We start from the raw sequence: 21441 nt of genomic DNA, 5'->3' as shown, positions 1-21441 counted from the left end.
ATATTGTATTTTCTAGTGATTATGATTTTTTTTAAACCTTTGATAAATACAGTAAAACAACCCATTCTGACACTTTGTTTTTTAAAACCCGAATCTTGAATACGACTCTAGTCTTTCTTTACTTTGAAAGAGTAAAAGAAGAGCGTATTTGATGAAATTGTAGCATGTGAAGCTAATGTGCTGAATCCCCTCTGTCTCTCTCGCTCTCTCTCTCTCCCCTCTTCGCTCGCTCGCTCGCTCTCTGGCTGGTTCCGTCTCTGTTGCCAAGGCTACGGCACAGCCTCTCGCTGCATCTACGTCCACGAAGCAGCCGCCTGTGGCTCCGGCTCCGCTCGGCCGTCCGAACAATAGAGAAGCCGATCGCCGTCCGCTGACCTTGGACGTCGTCGGGCCGCCGCTCTTTGCTTCCGAGTCGGCGCCAGATGGCCGTTTGAAGAAAAGCTCAGTCAGGTAAGAGGACTACTTATCCTCAGCGGACTTAAGGCCGAGGGGATGAGCGTTCCGGCCCTCCCTGGGTTTCCAAAGGTATAGCGTCACGTCGCCGACAACAGGTTGGCGGACCTGGCGTACGGGCATTCCTCTCCGCCGGAGCGAAGTGGGAGTTACCAGCGCCAGATGCAACAGTCCACCTCCCCGGGTGATTCATTACTAATCCATCTCGCTCGCTTCGCTTCGCCTTGACGTAGACGTGATGTGAATGGTCTTTTGTCTAAGTATGAATGACTGGCCGGGCTCGCCGTTCCCGCATCCATGTTGTGATGCGGCGCGCAATTTTTTTTTTTTTTTTTTTTTTTTTTTTAATCCCGGCCTGTGAAGGCATTTTTGCTTTGCGGCGGCGTTGAATTATTCATGCGGTACAGCTGAGGTGGAATCGCGTGTGGACGTGTAGCGTGGATGAGATTTGAATTCCAAACAGTGATCAAATATGACAATTTGAAAAAGAGAAATCTGTTGTTTTGAGTCTGTTTTCAACTCTTTCTTTTTTTGTTGGGGTATATACAGCACAATCTGAAACCGATCTCCGTTTTTACTTACTTAACACAGGTGGTTAGAGTAGCCAAAATTAGCAATACTTCATAATAAGTGATTATAGGTAATGTAAAAGCTACCATCAATAACATATATATTTCTTTTTCAATTACCTAAACCGTTTGACAAATACCAAAATGACTGGAATTCTCTATCGTTCACCATGCAAAAAATTATCGTTCGCCCCAAAATGCGTGTTTGTTTTTTTCTTTAACAAAAACGTGACATTTCAAACAAACAAACAAACAAACATACCCATTCTTTTGAGTGAACCCTAAATGCCTCAAAATCAACAGGAATTGATCAGATATCTACAGGAAGTCTGAGATGCCTCAAAATCAACAGGAAGTGACCCTGACATGCTTCAAAATCAACAAGAAGTGGCCCTGAAATGCCTCAAACTCAACAGGAAGTGACCCTGAAATGCCTGAAAATCAACAGGAAGTGACCAAATCTGTACAGGCAGTGAACCGAAAATGCCCCCATATTAACAGGAAGTGACACAATATCTACCGGACTTCCAAGATGCCTCAAAATCAATAGGAATTTACCTAATATGTACAGGACGTGAACCAGAAATTCCCCCATATAAACAGGAAGTGATCCGATATCTACAGGAAGTCCGAGATGCCTCAAAATCAAGAGGAAGTGACCCTGAAGTGCTTCAAAATGAACATGAGGTGACCCTTAAATGCCTCAAACTCAACAGGAAGTGACCCTGAAATGCCTCAAAATCAACAGGAAGTAACCCAATATGTACAGGAAGTGAACCAGAGATGCCCCATATAAACAGGAAGTGACACAATATCTACAGGAAGTCATAGATGCCTCAAAATCCACAGAAAGTGATACTGAAAAGGCTCGAAATCAGCAGGAAGTAACCCAATATGTACAGGAAGTGAACCGGAAATGCCCCCATATAAACAGGAAGTGACACAATATCTACCAGAAGTCCAAGATGCCTCATAATCAATAGGAAGTGACCCTGAAATGCTTCAAAATGAACATGAGGTGACCCTGAAATGCCTCAAACTCAACAGGAAGTGACCCTGAAATGCCTCAAAATCAACAGGAAGTAACCCAATATGTACAGGAAGTGAACCAGAGATGCCCCATATAAACATGAAGTGACAATATCTACAGGAAGTCATAGATGCCTCAAAATCAACAGAAAGTGATACTGAAAAGGCTCGAAATCAGCAGGAAGTGACCCAATATGTACAGGAAGTGGACCGGAAATGCCCCTATATAAACAGGAAGTGACACAATATCTACCAGAAATCAATAGGAATTGACCCTGAACTTCCAAAATCAACAGGAAGTGTCCCAATATGTACAGGAAGTGAACCTGAAATGCCCCCAAACCAACAGGAAGGGATTCAATGTCAACAGGAAGTGACCTGTAAATGCCTCAAAATAAACCGGAAGTGACACTAAAATGTCTCAAAATCAACAGGAAGTGACCCAACATGTACAGGAAGTGAACTGGAAATGCCTCCAGATAAACAGGAAGTGACACAATATCTACAGGAAGTCCGAAATGCCTCAAAATCAATAGAATGGGACCCATTATGTAGAGGAAGTGAACCTGAAATGCCTCCAAATAAACAGAAAGTGATCCGACATCTACAGGAAGTCCGAGATGCCTCAAAATCAACAGGAAGTTCCCTAATATATACAGAAATGAACCTGAAATGCCCTATAATCAACAGGAAGTGGTGCAATATCAACAAGAAGTGCCCCGAAATGACCCTACATCAGTAAGAAATGACAAGATAACAGTGACACCCGAAATTCCGCCAAATCAAATGGAAGTGACCGATATAAACAGGATGTGACCCAGTAATTTCCCATGATCAACAGGAAGTGATTCGATACAAACAGTAAGTGAACTGGAAATGGCTTAAAATCAACAGGAAGTGACCCAATATGTACAGGAAGTGAACCCAAAATGCCCCATGAGATATCAACAGGAAGTGACCCTCAAATGACCCACCATCAATTAAAAAATGATAAGATAACAGGAAGTAACCCCCGAAATGCCCCCAAATCAACAGGAAGTGATCGATATAAACAGGGCTTTACCCTGAAATTCTCCGTAATCAACAGCAAGTGATTTGATATCAACAGGAAGTGACCCTGAAAAGCCACAAAATCAAGAGAAAGTGACCCAATATGTACAGGTAGTGAACCTGAAATGCCCCCAAATAAACATGAAGTGCCCCAATATCTACAGGAAGTCAGAGATCCCTCAAAATCAAGAGGAAGTGACCCTAAAATGCTTTAAACTCAACAATAAGTGACCCTGAAATGCCCCCAAATAAACAGGAAGTGGCCCAAAATCCACAGGAAGTCCAAGATACCTCAAAATCAATGGGAAGCGACCCAATATGTACAGGAAGTGAGCCTGAAATGCACCCCATATCAACAAGAAGTGATTGGATGTCTACAGGAAGTCAGAGATTCCTCAAAATCAAGAGGAAGTGACCCTGAAATGCTTCAAAATCAACAGGAAGTGACCCAATAGCTACAGGAAGTCCGAGATGCCTCAAAATCAAGAGGAAGTGACCGTGAAATACATCAAAATCAACAAGAAGGGACCCCTGAAATGCCTCAAACTCAACAGGAAGTCACCCTAAAATGCCTCAAACTTGACAGGAAGTGACCCAATATGGACAGGAAGTGAACCTGAAATGCCCCCCAAAACCAGGAAGTGATCTGATATCTGCAGGAAGTCCGAGGTGCCTCAAAATCAACAGGAAGTGAGCTAATATGAAGAGGAAGTGAACCTGAAATGCCCCCAAATAAACAGGAAGTGATCCTATATCTGCAGGAAGTCCAAGCTGCCTCCGAATCAGTAGGAAGTGACCCTGAAATCCCACAAAATCATCAGGACGTGACCTAATATGGAGAGGAAGTGACCCTGATATGCCCTCAAATAGATAGGAAGTGATCTGATATCTACAGGAAGGAACAGATCACTCAAAATCAAGAGGAAGTGACCCTGAAATGCTTCCAAACCAACAGAAAGTGACAATTGGCATTGAAGGATCATGTCTCAAGCTTTCATTTGCAGTCCCAATGGATTGGACGTCTAGCGCCGTCGGTGGTTGGAAACGAGTATTACGTTGGCCCGAGGTAACGCAAATGTGCCCTCCAGTTTCCGGAGTGAAATGTCCTCGTCCAGCAGTATTTCCTTGTTGATGCTGACTCAAAGCTGAGTATCAAGTGTGCTGCTCAGACGCTTACGTGGCAGTCAGATGGGCCAAAGCGGAAGCCAAAGTGATGAGCGAACGCAAACATGAGATGGAGTCTTGTTGAAGGTTATCAATATGATCCAGCCAAGAATCGATATATCGTTTTAAAAAGTTTGAAAAACAAAAGATAGGAACCAACAGCTTGCTTCCAAAATCTTCCATTAGAATATGGTAGCTCACTAAATGCCATTGCCGGCAGTAGACAAACTAGACACCCAATTTATTTTGACTGGACTGGCCGTCCAGCACCCTCGATGGGACTGAAACCACAGCATTCGCAGACATTCAACATTTACGGGTCACTTCCTGTTCATTTTATGGAATTTACTGGTTACTTCCTGTTAATTTGGAGTCACTTCCTATCAAGGGTGTAGGTTTGCTTAGGGACGGTAGGGACATAACCCTACCAACTTTTCAGGATGCTTAAATTGTCCCCACCAACTTTTACCAACCTACCATTAGTGAGTGAATTATTTTCATTATGTTCAGAGCTAACATTTTGAGGAACTCCTCCAAATCAACAGGAAGTCACCCAATATGTACAGGAAGCAAACCGGAAATGCCCCAGATCAATAGGAAGTGGCCCAATATGAACAGGAAGTAACCCTGAAGTGTCCCCAAATCAACAGGGTGTGACCCGATATCAACTGGAAGTGGCCCCATACTGCACCCACATCAACAGTAAGGTACCCGATATCAACAGGAAGTAACCTTAATTGCCCCAAGTCAACAGGAAGCTACTCGATATCAACAGGAAGTGACCCCTAATTGAGCCAAAACAACAAAAAGTGACCTTGGAATGCCTCAAAATCAACAATAAGTGACCCGTTATCATCACCAAAATGCCCCCAAACCAATAGAAAGTGACCCTTTATCAACAGGAAGTGACACTAAAATGCCCCAAAATCAATAGGAAGTCACTCTGGAATGCCTCAAAATCAACAGGAAGTGACCTAACATGTACAGGAAGTAAACCTGAATTTCCCCAAAATAACCAGGAAGTGACCCAATATTAAGTAACGCTGAATTTGCCCCCGAATCAACAGGAAGTGACCTGATATCAACAGGAAGTGAACCCCAAAAATGCCCCCGAATAAACAGGAAGTGACCCGATATCAACAGGAAGTGACCCTTAAATGCCCCCAAATCAAGAGGAAGTGACCCAGGAATGCCTCAAAATCAACAGGAAGTCACCCAATATGTACAGGAAGCAAACCTGAAATGCCCCAGATCAATAGGAAGTGACCCAATATGAACAGGAAGTAACCCTGAAATGTCCCCAAATCAACAGGAAGTGACTCGATATCAACAGGAAGTGACACCAATATACCCCCAAACCAATAGGAAGTGACCCTGGAATGCCCCTAAATCAACAGGAAGTGACCTGACATCAACGGGAAGTTGCCCCATACTGCACCCACATCAACAGGAAGTTACCCGATATCAACAGGAAGTGAACCCCAAAAATGCCCCCGAATCAACTGGAAGTGACCCGATATAAACAGGAAGTGACCCTTAAATTCCCCCAAATCAAGAGGAAGTGACCCAAGAATGCCTGAAAATCAACAGGAAGTCACCCAATATGAACAGGAAGTAACCCTGAATTTGCCCCCGGATCGACAGGAAGTGACCCGACATCAACAGGAAGTGGCCCCATACTGCACCCACATCAACAGGAAGGTACCCGATATCAACAGGAAGTGAACTCCAAAAATGCCCCCGAATCAACTGGAAGTGACTCGATATAAACAGGAAGTGACCCAAGAATGCCTCAAAATCAACAGGAAGTCACCCAATATGTACAGGAAGCAAACCTGAAATGCACCAGATCAATAGGAAGTGACCCAATATGAACAGGAAGTAACCCTGAAATGTCCCCAAATCAACAGGAAGTGACCCGATATCAACAGGAAGTGACACCAATATGCCCCCAAACCAATAGGTAGTGACCCTGGAATGCCCCCAAATCAACAGGAAGTGAACCAATATGAACAGATGGCAACCCCGAAATGCCCCCGAATCAACAGGAAGTTACCCGATATCAACAGGAAGTGACCTTAATTGCCACAAGTCAACAGGAAGCTACCCGATATCAACAGGAAGTGACCCCTAATTGGGCCAAAACAACAGAACGTGACCGTGGAATGCCTTAAAATCAACAGAAAGTGACGCAATATGTACAGGAAGTGAACCTAAAATGTCCCCAAATCAACAGTAAGTGCCCCGTTATCATTAAGAAGTGACCCCGAAAGCTGCCAAAAGAAAAGGAAGTGATCAATATCAACAGGAAATGACCTGAAATGCCCCTAAAATGAACTCATTACCTGGCATTGGCTGCCACAGAAGCCCTCATTTTAATACATAGCAGAAACATGAAAAGACCCCTAGCAACATAGCCTCAGTGCGGCCATGTTGGTAGGGGCAACATTCCCATTAAAGTTAATGCGTCAAGCCATAATTAGCTTATTTCTCAAAGTATTTTGAATTCATGTCAAAACATCTGCTATTTACTCGTCGGCTGACATTGACGATGAATGAACGTTCATTCGCTGCCGCCCTCCCACTTCAAACGGATTGGACGTCGACTAGCGATTAGCTCATTTTAAGTTTCAGTTCCTTTTTTTAGAGCCACACCATTGGACACAACTTTTACCTCTAAGACTGAAAACAAAGAGGAGTACTGTATATTGTTTGACAAACTTACAGCGCACTCGTGTGTGTGTACACCGTATTTTGCGTTGCCACGGTTACCAAAACGCCAGCCTCGCAGCGTCACCGCCTCTCATTCATCCCCGCATCCACTCACCTGTCCATCTGGGTCTCGCCACGTTTCACACTGCCTCCTACACAAAAGCGCGGATGGTATGTACTCGCGTCGCCGTGGCGACGAGCTAAGCCGTCATCGCTACCGAGTTAGCTAGCGGGGAGAGCGGGTGAAGAAAGAGTGAAATATTAACAGTTTACGGTGTCACCTTCAATTGGGAGTGTGAACACGCAGCTGGTGGCTGACAAGAGTGCTACTAAAATGTAAGATTACTAACCCGGCCTTAGCAGGACTGATGGAGATGACGGTTTTCGCTTCATGTTACCAAAAAAAAAATGTTCATCATACCAAAGATGATATGTAGTTAGACTACAAAATGCAATATTCGGATAAATTGCGACGGTAGCTTTGCTGTGATGGTCGGTAAATTGGGTAACTTCCTGTTGATTTTCAGGCATCTCGGACTTCCTGTAGATATCGAGTCATTTCCTGTTGATTTGGGGGCATTTCAGGTTTACTTCCTATTCATATCAGGTTATTTCCTGTTGATTTTGAGGAATTCCAGGGTCACTTCCTGTTGATATTGAGTAACTTCCTGTTGATTTGGGAGCAATCGGGGTCACTTCCTATTGATATCGGATAACTTCCTGTTGATTTGGGGGCATATTGGTGTCAGTTCCTGTTGATATCGGGTAACTTCCTGTTCATTTGGGGGTGAATGGGGCCACTTCCTGTTCATATCGGGTCACTTCCTGTTGATTTTCAGGTATTCCAGGGTCACTTCCTGTTGATTTGGGGTCATTTTGCGGTCACTTCCTATTGGTATCAAGTAAATTCCTGTTGATTTGTGGGAATTTTGGGGTATTTCCCTGTTGATATTGGGCAACTTCCTGTTGATTTGGGGGCAGTATGAGGTCACTTCTTGTTGATATTTGATCACCTCCTGCTTTCTGTTGATTTTGGAGCATTTCAGGGTCACCCTCTGTGGATTTGGGGGCATTTAGGGGTCACTTCCTGTTGATACGGGTCACTTCCTGTTGATGTGAGTGAATTTCAGGTTCACTTCCTGGACATATTGGGTCACTTCCTGTTGATTTGTGGGCATTCCAGGGTCACTTCCTGTTGATTTTGGGGCATTTGAGGGTCACTTCCTGTTGATTTGGCAGCATTTTGGCCAAACCTGTTGATTTGGGGGCATTTCAGGTTTACTTCCTGTCCATATTAGGTCACTTCCTGTTGGTTTTGAGGCATTCCTTCTTGTTAATTTTGGGGCATTTTGGTGTCACTTCCTATTGAGGTCAGATAACTTCCTATTGATTTGAGGGCAATTTTGGGTCGCTTCCTATTCATATTGGGTAACTCCCTGTTGATGTGGGGGCATTCCAGGTTCACTTCCTGTACATATTGGGTCACCTCCTGTTGATTTGGGGGCATTCCAGGGTCACTTCCTGTTGATTTTGGGGCATTTTGGGGTCACATCCTGTTGATATCAGGTCACTTTCTGTTGATTTGGGGGCATTTCAGGTTTACTTCCTGTACATATTGGGTCACCTCCTGTTGATTTGTGGGCATTCCAGGGTCACTTCCTGTTCATATCGGGTCATTTCCTGTGGATTTGGCAGCATTTTGGGGTCACTTCCTGTTGATACCGCATTAACTTCCTGTTGATTTGGGGGCATTTTGGGGTATTTCCCTGTTGATATCAGTATAACACCATAACACCATAACTTCCTGTTGATTTGGGGGCAGTATGAGGTCACTTCTTATTGATATTGGATCACTTCCTGCACATATTGGGTTGCTTTCTGTTGATTTTGGGGAATTTCAGGGTCATCTTCTGTGGATTTGGGGGCATTTAGGGGTCACTTCCTGTTGATATCAGGTCACTTCCTGTTGATGTGGGGGCATTTCAGGTTCACATCCTGTACATATTGGGTCACTTCCTGTTGATTTTGAGGCATTACAGGGTCAATCCTGTTTATTTTTGGGGCATTTTGGGGTCACTTCCTGTTGATATCGGGTCACTACCTGTTGATTTAAGAGCATTTTGGGGTCACTTCCTGTTGATATCGGGTCACTTCCTGTTGATTTGGGGGCATTTCATGTTCACTTCCTGTACATATTGGGTCACTTCCTGTTGATTTTGAGGCATTACAGGGTCAATCCTGTTTATTTTTGGGGCATTTTGGGGTCACTTCCTATTGATATGGGGTCACTTCCTGTTGATTTAAGAGCATTTTGGGGTCACTTCCTGTTGATTTGAGGGCATTTCAGGTTCACTTCCTGTACATATTGGGTCACTTCCTGTTGATTTTGAGGCATTTGAAGGTCACTTCCTGTTAATTTGGTGGCATTTTGGGGTATTTTGCTGTTGATATCGGGTAGCTTCCTGTTGATTTGGGGGCAGTATGAGGTCACTTCTGTAACAAATATTAAGTTAGATTTTTGTGATGTTTCAAATACTTATTTCATGCAATTAAAAGCAAATTTATTATTTAAAAATCATACAATGTGATTTTCTGTTTTTTTAGCATTAGATTCCGTCCCTCACAGTTGAAGAGAACTTATGATACAAATTACAGACCTCTCCATGCTTTGCAAGTGGGACAACCAGCAAAATCGGCAGTGTATCAAATACTTGCTCTCCCCACTGTATTGGGTCACTTCCTGTTGATTTTGGGGCATTTTAAGGTCACTTCCTGTTGATTTGGTGGCATTTTGGGGTCACTTTCATTTGACACCGGGTTAACTTTCCTGTTGATTTGGGGGCATTTTGGGGTATTTTCCTGTAGATATCGGGTAGCTTCCTGTTGATTTGGGGGCCGTATGAGGTCACTTCCTGTTGATATTGGATCCCTTCATGTACATGCTGCGTCACTTCTATGGATTTGGGGGCATTTAGGGGTCACTTCCTGTTGATATCAGGCCACTTCCTGTTGATGTGGGGGAATTTCAGGTTTACTTCCTGTACATACTGGGTCACCTCCTGTTGATTTGTGGGCATTTCAGGGTCACTTCCTGTTGATTTTGGGGCATTTGAAGGTCACTTCCTGTTGATTTGGTGGCATTTAGGGGTCACTTCCATTTGACACCGGGTTAACTTCCTGTTGATTTGGGGGCATTTTGGGGTATTTTCCTGTTGATATCGGGTTGTTTCCTATTGATTTGGGGGCCGTATGAGGTCACTTCCTGTTGATATTGGATCCCTTCATGTACATGCTGCGTCACTTCTACGGATTTGGGGGCATTTAGGGGTCACTTCCTGTTGATGTGGGGAAATTTCAGGTTCACTTCCTTTACATATTGGGTCACCTCCTGTTGATTTGTGGGCATTCCAGTGTCACTTCCTGTTGATTTTGGGGCATTTGAAGGTCACTTCCTGTTGATTTGGTGGCATTTAGGGGTCACTTCCATTTGACACCGGGTTAACTTCCTGTTGATTTGGGGGCATTTTGGGGTATTTTCCTGTTGATATCGGGTAGCTTCCTGTTGATTTGGGGGCCGTATGAGGTCACTTCCTGTTGATATTGGATCCCTTCATGTACATGCTGCGTCACTTCTATGGATTTGGGGGCATTTAGGGGTCACTTCCTGTTGATATCAGGCCACTTCCTGTTGATGTGGGGGAATTTCAGGTTCACTTCCTGTACATATTGGGTCACCTCCTGTTGATTTGTGGGCATTTCAGGTTCACTTCCTGTTGATTTTGGGGCATTTGAATGTCACTTCCTGTTCATATCGGGTCACTTCCTTTTGATTTGGCAGCATTTTGGGGTCACTTCCATTTGATACTGGGTTTACTTCCTGTTGATTTCGGGGTATTTTCCTGTTGGTATCGGGTAGCTTCCTGTTGATTTGAGGGCAGTATGAGGTCACTTCCTGTTGATATTGGATCCCTTCTTGTACATATCGTGTCACTTTTTGTTGATTTGGGGGGATTTCCGGGTCACTTCCTGTCGATTTGCGGGCATTTAGGGGTCACTTCCTGTTGATATCGGGTAACTTCCTGATGCTAAAGATAACATGCTCGCGAGTCAACAATAACACGCTAATAATGTGCTCACGGGCTGACGTGCTAGCGAGCTAACGATTAAGCAACATTCATTCATTCATTTTCCATGCCGCTTATTCCTCACGAGGGTCGCGGAGGTGCTGGAGCCTATCCCAGCTAACTTCGGGCAGTAGGCAGGGGACACCCTGAATTGGTTGCCAGCCAATCAACAAATGTAAAGCATGCGAATGACTGCATACAGTATATTTTAGCTAAGCTGTACAAGCATTTACTAGAGAAGTGGTTAAAAACAGTTTCTGTAGACGGTCAACACATTAGCCGCCATTGACGGAGCTAGACCTTGTGTTGAATTGTGCTATATAAATAAATTTGCCTTGCCTTGCCTTAAGTAGACGTCTAGCGCCGTCAATGGCACTGAAAGATGAGCGCTGACAGCCAATGAGTCAGTGAAACAAAAGTGTTTGCAATGTCTGCCTCGCAGGTTGCTGCTCAATGGCCAACAGTGACTGGTTGCCGCAAGATACAAGATTTATCTTCATCATGTGATCTGACTCCCACGCCATCCTTTCCTTCGCTCTGCCTTAAGTGAGTGAGCCATGCAACCGGCTGATTGCTCTCCAAATATCATCCTTCAAGTGCTCTTTTATTTTTTTCCTTTATTGTTTTTGTATATTCATTGACTAAAAAAGTAATACCAACTCATTTTAAGCAGACTTAAATAGGAAGATCAGAATTTTTGACATTCGGCTTATTCTTCGAGTTAGCGGGGTTTAATTAGTCATTCGAGTTGTTTTTTGTGGTTCTTTTTCGATTTGAAGAGGGATGGTTGTGAGCAAATGAACGATTCGCTGCCTATCCTCCCATTTCAAATGGATTGGACATCGCTGCCAAGAGTTCATTAATTTAATATTCATGATATGCTAATTTACAGTGGGATGAAAATGTATCTGGAACCTCACCATCAAATGTGATCTGATCTTTGTCAAAATCACACAGATGAAAAAACAACAACTAAAACCACCCAAACATTTATAGCTTTTTATGTTTTAATGAGGGTAGTATGCAAACAATGACAGAAGGGGGGAAAAATAAGTAAGTGAACCATCACATTTCAAATTTTGTGGCCCTCCCTTTGGCAGCAATAACTTCAACCAGACACTTCCTGTAGCTGCAGATCAGTCCGGCACGTCGATCTTGGCCCTTTCTTCTCGACAAAACTGCTGTAGTTCAGTCAGATTCCTGGTATGAATCGCTGTCTTTAGGTCATGCCACAGCATCTCAATGGGGTTCAAGTCTGGAGTTTGACGTGGCCCCTCCAGAACGTGTATTTTGTTCTTCTGAAACCATTCCGAAGTTGATTTACTTCTGTGTTTTGGATCATTGTCTTGTTGCAGCATCCATCCTCTTTTTAGGTACGGGTGTGTGACATCGGCATATCACCGGTAGTCCACTCGCTTACTGGGCAGGCTAGTGTCGGGCCACTCACCGACCACTACCGTACCAGCGCGTCGCAGACACTCCAGTTGGAAGCAATTGCCAACAGGGCAGCGGGTGAAGTTCGCCGTGTTGAATCACATTAAGCAGCAGGGCACCGTACTCTGGTGAGATGCCAATGTCACACCCCCGTACCGGTGCCCTATATTCGGCTTGGACTCCAACAGAGTCCGATGGCTGGATGGAGCCCTGGTGGCCATTATTCTTGTGTCATACTTTAATGCCATTGGCGTAGTCACCTGCCACTCAAACATACCGGAACTAGCGTTGAAGTTGAATCTTTGTGTCAAAATGATTCAATCGAAAAAAAGTGCCTTCAAAACTTTTTCCACTTTAAAAAAATAGAGTTTAAAACGTTTTGCTTTTCAAAAAAAGTGACACTTCAATGATATATTTCAAATAAAAAAATATATTTTCAAAAAAATATATTTTTGCAAATGATTTTTTTCTTTGATTAAAAATAGTTTTTTGATGAAAGCAACTTTTATTACAATTGAATGATTTCGACACAAATGTCCTACCCCTAATATGGCTCAAACACAAAAAGGATTGCTTCAATCAAAGAAAACAGTTTGAATGAAAAATAAAGTGTTCAAATGCAAATTTCTGAGTCTCAAATATTTTTTCACATTCAAACCTTTTTTTCTACGATTGAATTTTTTTAAATTTTTGATTGGAGTGATTTTTCTTTTGAAAATATATTTTTTTTTGGTTTGAAGCAACTTATTTTTTGATTGAATAATAAAGACCCAAATGTCCTAGCCAAAATGTGGTCCAAACGCAAAATTACATGCAGGGCCGGCCCAGGCCATTTGGGGGCCCTAAGCAAAATAATGCAAAGGGGCCCATATTTTTGGCCCACCATTTCGTCACAGTGTTATGTGAAACCCATTCGTCCATATTTTGTATATTAATCAGATTTTGTTGCACTGCATATTTCAAACTTCTCACCCCAAATGATTGTCAGTACTTACAGTAGATAGCGCCAAACCTTTTTCTAAAAGAGGAAAGAAAGTAGTTAAGGAAGAACTTTTATTTTTTTTAAGCTTGTAATCAGGTGTCAAAACTCACAAAAGTCAAATAAAGCAAACTGTAGTAAACAAAATAGAATATAAAATAAACAATTGCCAGATTGGTAAATGGTGTTATACTTGTATAGCGCTTTTCCACCTATCAAGGCGCTCAAAGCGCTTTACACTACATTACCATCTACCTACTGGTGACGCAGCACCAGGAGCAATGTGGGGTTCAGTATCTTGCTCAAGGATACTTAGGCGAGTTCATCAGGGCAGAGAATCGAACCCACAACCTCTGGGTTGGGGGAACAACTACTCTACCACTGAGCCACGCCATCCCCATTGGGGGCCCCCTAGTGGTCAGGGGCCCTAAGCAGCTGCATAGTCTGCATATAGGCTGGGTCGGCCCTGATTACATGACTTCAATCAAAAATGTTGTTTAAATTTAAAAAACACTTGACTTAAATCAAAAAAAAAAATTTAAATCAAACAAAAATAGTTTTCAAATACATTTTTTTGAGTTTCAAATTTATTTTTGCATTCAAACACTTTTTTTTTTTTTGGATTGAAGTGACTTTTTCTTCGATTGAAAATTTATATTTTGATTGAAGCGACTTTTTATTTGATTGAAGCAACTTTTTTTTTGACTGAATAATAAAGACACAAATCTACCTCCATAGTTTTATCATGGGCAGGGCAGCTTTAAACCACTCATAAGTGATTGGGCACACACCTGACTTAAAATGTTTGGTAAAAATTGGTTTCAATTGCTCTTTAAGTCTCCTTAGACAGAGGGTTCACATTCTTAGTTTTCCCCCTTCTGCCATTGTTTGCATACTATCCTCATTAAAATATGAAAATCTATAAATGTTTTGGGTGGTTTTAGTTAAAGCAGACACTGTGTTTTCATCTGTGTGGTTTTGACAACGATCAGATCACATTTGATGTGAGAAATCCCAAAAGGTTCAGATACTTTTTCATACCACTGTAAATAAGCTCCACCTCTACTTGGCGGATTTTCGATTATGGTGCAGGCGGGGGGCATTCATCGCGAAAAATGTGGTGTTACAGATTTGGTCAAAGAGCCAGGAATGAAAATTGAAAATTAACGTAGCCCCCATGATTCCCCCCAGCGGCAAAACCCATAATCGTATTATGCCATTGATACATTATTGGCAATGATCGATGTTAATTCATTTGAGTTGGGAGAGGCTAATTTTGGTATAAAAACAACTAAGCTCAAATTTGTATTATAATGTTTGCAAAGAAAATAGTTGTATTACACATTTGGTTAAAGAAGTCAAAGAATGAAAATTGAAAAATAACAATACTCATTACATAAACTACAGTGATATGAAAAAGTATCTGAACCTTTTGGAATTTCTCACATTTCTACATAAAATCACCATCAAATGTGATCTGATCAAAATCACACAGATGTAAAAACAGTGTCTGCTTTAACTAAAATCACCCAAAAAATTTTAAGTTTTCATATTTTAATGAGGAAAGTATTCAAACAATGACAGACGGTGGGAAAATAAGTCAGTGAACCCTCTGCCTAAGGAGACTTTGAAACCAATATTTACCAAACTTTTTAAGTCAGGTGTGTGCCCAATCACTGATGAGTGGTCTCAAGCTGCCCTGCCCACTATAAAACACACACCTGGTAAGATGTGTCTGATGTGCATCATGGCTCAAAAGAGCCGTCTGAAGACCTGCGATCAAGTATTGTTGATTTGTATCAAGTTGGAAAAGGATACAAAACCATCTCTAAAATGTTTATCCATCGACAGTCAGAAAAGTTGTCTACAAATGGAGAGAGTGTGGCACTGTTACTTCTCTCCCGAGGAGTGGCCGTCCACCAAAGATGACACGAGCGCAGAATACTCAGAGACGTAAAAAAGAACTCGAGAGTGTCTGCTTAAGACATGGAAATCACTGGCACAGTCCAATATCTCTGTGCTCGCATCTATGTAAAACTATGGCCAATTGTAAACATCGTTGCTTGTTTAAAGCTCGCAAAAAAGCACTTGGACACTCTTGGCAAAATATTTTGTGGACTGATGAAACCAAATTTGAATTGTTTAGGAGTAACACACAACGTCATGTGTGAAGGAACAATGGAACCGCTCACCAACATCCCCATTGTGAAGCATGGTGGAGGGAGCATCATGATTTGGGGATGTTTTGCTGCCTCAGGGCCTGGAGAACTTGCAACCATTAATGTAAAAATGAATTCAAAAGTTTTGCAGGAAAACCTGAGGCCGTCTGTCAGACAGCTGAAGCTAAAAACAGGCTGGATGCTGCAACAAGACAATCATCTAAAACACAGAAGTAAATCAACTTCAGAAGAACAAAATACACGTTCTGGAGTGGCCAAGTCAAAATCCAGACTTGAAACCCATTGAGATGCGGTGGGATGACCTAAAGTCAGCGATTCATACCAGAAATCCCGGTAATCTGACTAAACTACAGCAGTTTTGTAGAGAAGAATGGGCCAAGATCGACGTGCCAGACTGATCTGCAGCTACAGGAAGCGTCTGGTTGAAGTTATTGCTGCCAAATGGGGGTCCACAAAATATGAAATGTGATGAATAAGTTACTTATTTTTCTCCCTTCTGTCATTGTTTGCATACTATCCTCATTAAGATACAGTATGAAAAGCTATAAATGTTTGGGTGGTTTTAGTTAAAGCAGACACTGTTTTTTCAATCAGTGTTATTTTGACAAAGATCACATCTGATGGTGATTTTATGCTGAAATGTGAGAAATTAAATTCAAAATCAAAAATTCAAATTCAATCATACCAAGTCCCCATAAGATAAACTAAGCTCTTAATAGTGTTATCCCAGTGATATATTATGGACTTGTTCACTACAATTGACAGCAATAGATTTTTTTTTCCTCACGATTTTTCACATTATTTTTATTGGTCTAAAAAAAAAGGCGGGATCGGATCAGTATCTCGAAAAATATTTGTCTGCCAAAACACGTTTTCAGCTCATCATCGTCAAGAAACAAATTGTTCACCCACGAAATATTTTCATTGTCCTCATTGTTGACGAAAACAGCAATGCACGATTCTTGTATCATTTTCACCAAATCATTAAAAATGTTTTATATCGTGGCGTCACCATATAAAATGAGCCATATCACGATAAGAACTTTTTTTCTCATATCGCGCAGCACTAGCACGACTAGCAGAAAATAATGTGCGCGCGTCTGTTGTCGGTAGATGAGAACGGATGACGGGGATGAGAGCCACTCTGTTGCCAAGGCGACCAACAGGGCTGTAAACACGTTAACCCTGACTCATCTCTCCACAATGGAGACTCTCGCTCGCGCGCACACACACTCGGTCTGGCATAATAGCGTCCAATCTAAGGTAGACATCCGGAGATGAGAGGCACTCAAAGCCGCTTAGCTCCATCTGAATGAGCCCGTGGAATAAATGCGACTTTTTCTGTCACGCGCGCCCGCGCATTTTAGTAGCTCACCTCATTAGCCGTCGCGTACGATTGTTTCGCGACAAGTCGAGGAATTGACTTGTATCAATCGTGTGGGATTGAAATGATTCGAGCTAACTGTGGGAGAGATTCATCTTGACGAATCACATTTTAATGGCACAATTTGTGTCCCCATAAATATATTTTTCAAAACGTTAAATGGATCTTAGTGAACGTGAAGGACTTACTACTCCTACTACTACTATGACTACATCTTACTACTACTGTTTATTTCCTTTTTTGTTTTTTTTGTTTTTTGATAACCCTTTGCTAAATTCAAACATTTAAATCAATAATAAACAATATATTTTTTATTTTTTTTAACGTTTTAAAAAATATAGCAATAGATTATATTTTATATATGTATATTATATTAAATATTAATAATGTATATCTTTCAAATAAACAAAAATGAGTTTGTCTTGTTGTTTTGTTTTGCTATGTTATGTTTTTTTATGTAATATTTTTATTTTATGTTTTTAATTGAATTTTTAGCATTGTGTTGTGTTTTGTAATGTCTTTTTTAAATGTTATGTTTTGCTATGCTATGCTATGCTATGGTTATGGTTATGTTATGGGTTAGGGTTTTTTATGTTATGTTATGTTCTGTTGTGTTATGTTATGGGTTAGGGTTTTTTTATGTTATGTTATGGATTAGGGTTTTTAATATTATTTTCAATGTATTTTTAAAAATGTTTTTTCATTTTATGTCATGTTTTTTATATTGTTTTTTAATGTATTTTTTTGTTTTTTATTTTATGTTATGATTTGTTTTTATGTTTTATGTTATGCTATCTTGTGTTTTTATGTTATGCTATGTTTTGTTTTTAAATGTTTTTATGTTATGTTATGTTTAGTTTTTATATGTTTTTATGTTGTGTTGTGGGTTAGGGTTTTTTTTTTTTTGTTTTTTTTTTTTTTATTAAATGTATTTTAAAAAATGTTTTATGTTATGTATTTATGTTTTTTATAAATGTTTTTCAATATTTTTCATATTTTTCTTATGTTAATGCTATTTTATGCTATGCTGTTTTTTATGTTAATTTTTAAAATGTTTTTTGTTATCATTTTTAATGTATTTTTATATCATGTTATGCTATGCTGTTTTTTTTTTGTTACGCTTCGTTTTGTTTTGTTTTGATATGCTATGCTTTGTTTTGTTATGTTTGTTTTGTTATGTTATTTAGTTTTTTATATGTTTTGTTATGTTAAGCTATGTTTTGTTTTGCTATGCTATGTTATGTTTTTGTTTGTTTTATGTTGTTTTGATTTGTTTGGTGTTTTATGTTGTTTTGTTTTGTCTGTTGTTTTTGTTTGTTTGTTTGTTATAGTTATTTTCTTAAATCTTTTGTTACGTTAGGCTATGTTTTGCTATGCTATATTTTTTTGTTTTTGTAGTATTGTTATGTAATGTTTTTTGATATTGTTATGCTATATTGTTTTGTTACGTTACTCTATGTTTTGTTTTCCTATGTTTTTTTGTTATGTTGTTTTTTATGTTTCTGTTTTTCCTATGTTTTTTTTTTTAATGTATTGTTATTTTACGCTATGGTTTGTTTTGCTATGCTGTTATGTTTTTGTTGTTGTGCTATGCTATGCTATATTTTTTGTTTTATTACGTTACGCTACATTTTGTTTTGCTATGCTATGCTGTTTGTTCATGGTTTGTTTGATTTCTGTTTGTTTTATGTTATTTTGTTTGTTGTTTTTTATTTGTTTTATGTTGTGTTGTTTTGTTTGTTGTTTTTTTGTTTGTTTGTTATAGTTATTTTGTTTTTAAATCTTTTGTTACATTAGGCTATGTTTTGCTATGCTACATATATATATATATATATTTGTGTTATGTTATGTAATGTTTTTTGATGTTATGTTATGCTATACTATGCTATTGTTTTGTTTTGTTATGTTACGCTGTTTTGTTTTGTTTTGCTATGCCATGCTTTGTTCATATTTTGTTTGTTATGTTTGTTTGGTTTGTTGTTTCGTTATGTTTATTTTTTTGTTATTTTTCTAAATGTTTTGTTATGTTACGCTATGTTTTGTTTTGCTATGCTATGTTATGTTTTTGTTGTTATGCTATGCTATATTTTTTGTTTTGTTATGCTATGCTTTTTGTTCATGTTGTGTTTGTTTTATTTTTTATGTTTTTTTGTTTTGTTCGTTGTTTGTTATAGTTATTTTTTTAAATCTTTTGTTACATTGGGCGATGTTTTGCTATGCTATATTTTTTTTGTTTTTTAGTGTTATGTCATTTTTTTTATGTTACGCTATACTATGCTATGCTATATTTTATTTTTTTACGTTACGCTATGTTTCGTTATGCTATGCTTTGTTCATATTTTGTTTGTTATGTTTGTGTTTGTTTTGTTGTTTTTTATGTTTATTTTTTGTTATGTTATTTTTCTAAATGTTTTGTTACGTTACACTACGTTTTAGATTTTGTTTACGTTTTGTTATGTTTATGCTTGTAGTTTTGTGTGTTGTATTGTTATGGTTATGTTTTTGTGACGTTATGTACATATGCTGGTGAAGTATTCCTATTTCCTTACTCAAACACTATGCAAACTGCTTTGTTATTTCTGTAATTTAATTTAAATTTAAAACTTTATTTCGATGCAATCGAGAACCTATTGGGGGAAAAAGCATTTTGATATTTTGCCACGCCCCTACAATTAACCCATGACCCTTTTTTGATGAATAGGAGGATCATGACTCGTCGCCTGAGCAGCTCCACCCGCTCCCACACTGAGGACTCCATCTTCCTGAGGCCCGACGAGGAGCCCGTTTGGCTGGACGAGCCCACCAAGAGTGCAAAAAGAGTGGACGGCCCTCCCAAAAAGGAAGATAGACAAGATGGACACGGAGAAGAAGTCTTTTTGTACAAAGTCTACACCTTGGTGGTGGAGTTCCACTACTGGGTGGCACTCTTCGTGGTCTCCCAAGTCACGGTACGTAAAAGGAATGTATTTTTGACTTGTGAGCAGGCCTTCGTGGTACAGTGTCGCTGTAGAAAGTACTCATGTGACCAATCAGGGTGGGTGCCATTGACAGGGTGAACGATTCAATGGGGGGTAAAAATGGCTGCACGATTGTAATTTTACACATAAAAACAAAACAAAAACAGTAGCTTCGCTGTGATGGTTGGTATATCGGGTCACTTCCTGTTGATTTTGAGGCATTCCAGGTTCACTTCCTGCTCATATTGAGTCACATCCTGTTGATATTGGGTTACTTGCTGTTGTTATTTAGGCATTCCAGGCTCACTTCCTGTTGATATTGGGTTACTTCCAGCTAGTTTTGGGGCATTTTGGGTTCACTTCCTGTTCATATTGAGTCACTTCCTGTTGATTTTGAGGATTTCCAGGGTCACATCCTGTTGATTTGGGGGTATTTTAGGTTTACTTCTTGTTCATATTGAGTCCCTTCTTATTGATTTGAGGATTTCCAGGGTCACTTCTTGTTCATATTGGGTCACTTCCTGTTGATTTTGCGGCATTCCAGGGCCACTTCCTGTTGGTTTTATGGCATTCCAGGTTCACTTCCTGTTCATATTGAGTCACTTCCTGTTGATTTGGGGCATTTTGGATCCACTTCCTGTTCATATTGAGTCACTTTCTGTTGATTTCAGGTTACTTCCTGTTGCTTTTGAGGCATTCCAGGGTGACTTCCTGTTGATATCGGGCCCCTTCTAGCTCTTTTGGGGCATTTTGGGTTCACTTCCTGTTCATATGAGTCACTTCCTGTTGATTTTGAGGATTTCCAGGGTCACTTCCTATTGACCTGTAGCTATTGGGTCACTGTTATTTTTCAGGCATTTTAGGTTCACTTCATGTTCATATTCAGTCACTTTTTTTTTTTTTTTTCAACGATTTCCAGGTTCACTTCCTGTTCATATTCAGTCACTTCCTGTTGTTTGGGGGGGCATTTTGGATTCATTTCCTGTTCATATTGAGTCACCTCCTGTTGAGTCTGAGTTACTTCCTGTTGTTTTTTAGGCTTCCCAGGGTCACTTCTTGATTTTGGGGCACTTCAGGATCACTTTCTATTCATATTGGGTCACTGTTTTTTTTTTATTTGGGTGCTTTTCCAGGTCACTTCCTCTTCATGCTAGGTCACTTCCTGATGATTTTGAGGCATTCAAGGGTCACTTCTTGCTGAATTTGGGGCACTCCAGGGTCACTTCCTATTGATTTCGGGTCAATTTCTGTTGATTTTGGGGCATTTCGGGTTTGCATCCTGTTCACATTGGGTCACTTCCCAGTGATATGGGCAGATTTCATCGTCATTTCCTGTGATTTGGAGGTATTTCAGGTTCCCTTCGTGTATATATTGGGTCACTTCCTGTTGATTTTGAGGCAATTCC

At 40.2% G+C, this 21441-nt stretch overlaps 1 protein-coding gene across 2 annotated transcripts in view; it reads left to right on the top strand.

The window, feature by feature from the left end:
- The first annotated feature begins 249 nt into the window (after positions 1 to 249).
- The window catches only part of ptpn5 (protein tyrosine phosphatase non-receptor type 5), a 44863-nt gene continuing 23671 nt past the window's right edge, over positions 250 to 21441 (top strand). The window contains exons 1-3 of one of the 2 annotated variants that reach the window (XM_057837460.1): positions 250 to 450; positions 11544 to 11647; positions 19780 to 20026. In XM_057837460.1, the coding sequence (XP_057693443.1) occupies positions 19787 to 20026 (240 nt within the window). In that variant the 5' untranslated portion in view covers positions 250 to 450; positions 11544 to 11647; positions 19780 to 19786. Of the gene's footprint in view, positions 451 to 558; positions 638 to 11543; positions 11648 to 19779; positions 20027 to 21441 lie in introns of those variants that run through there. The other variant, XM_057837461.1, reaches the window with a different exon arrangement.

This window comes from Corythoichthys intestinalis, chromosome 5 (genome assembly GCF_030265065.1).
Source record: "Corythoichthys intestinalis isolate RoL2023-P3 chromosome 5, ASM3026506v1, whole genome shotgun sequence".
Taxonomy (NCBI): Eukaryota; Metazoa; Chordata; class Actinopteri; order Syngnathiformes; family Syngnathidae; genus Corythoichthys; species Corythoichthys intestinalis.
Note: the sequence above shows the minus strand (reverse complement) of the source record. Positions and strands in the feature narration are given on the sequence as shown.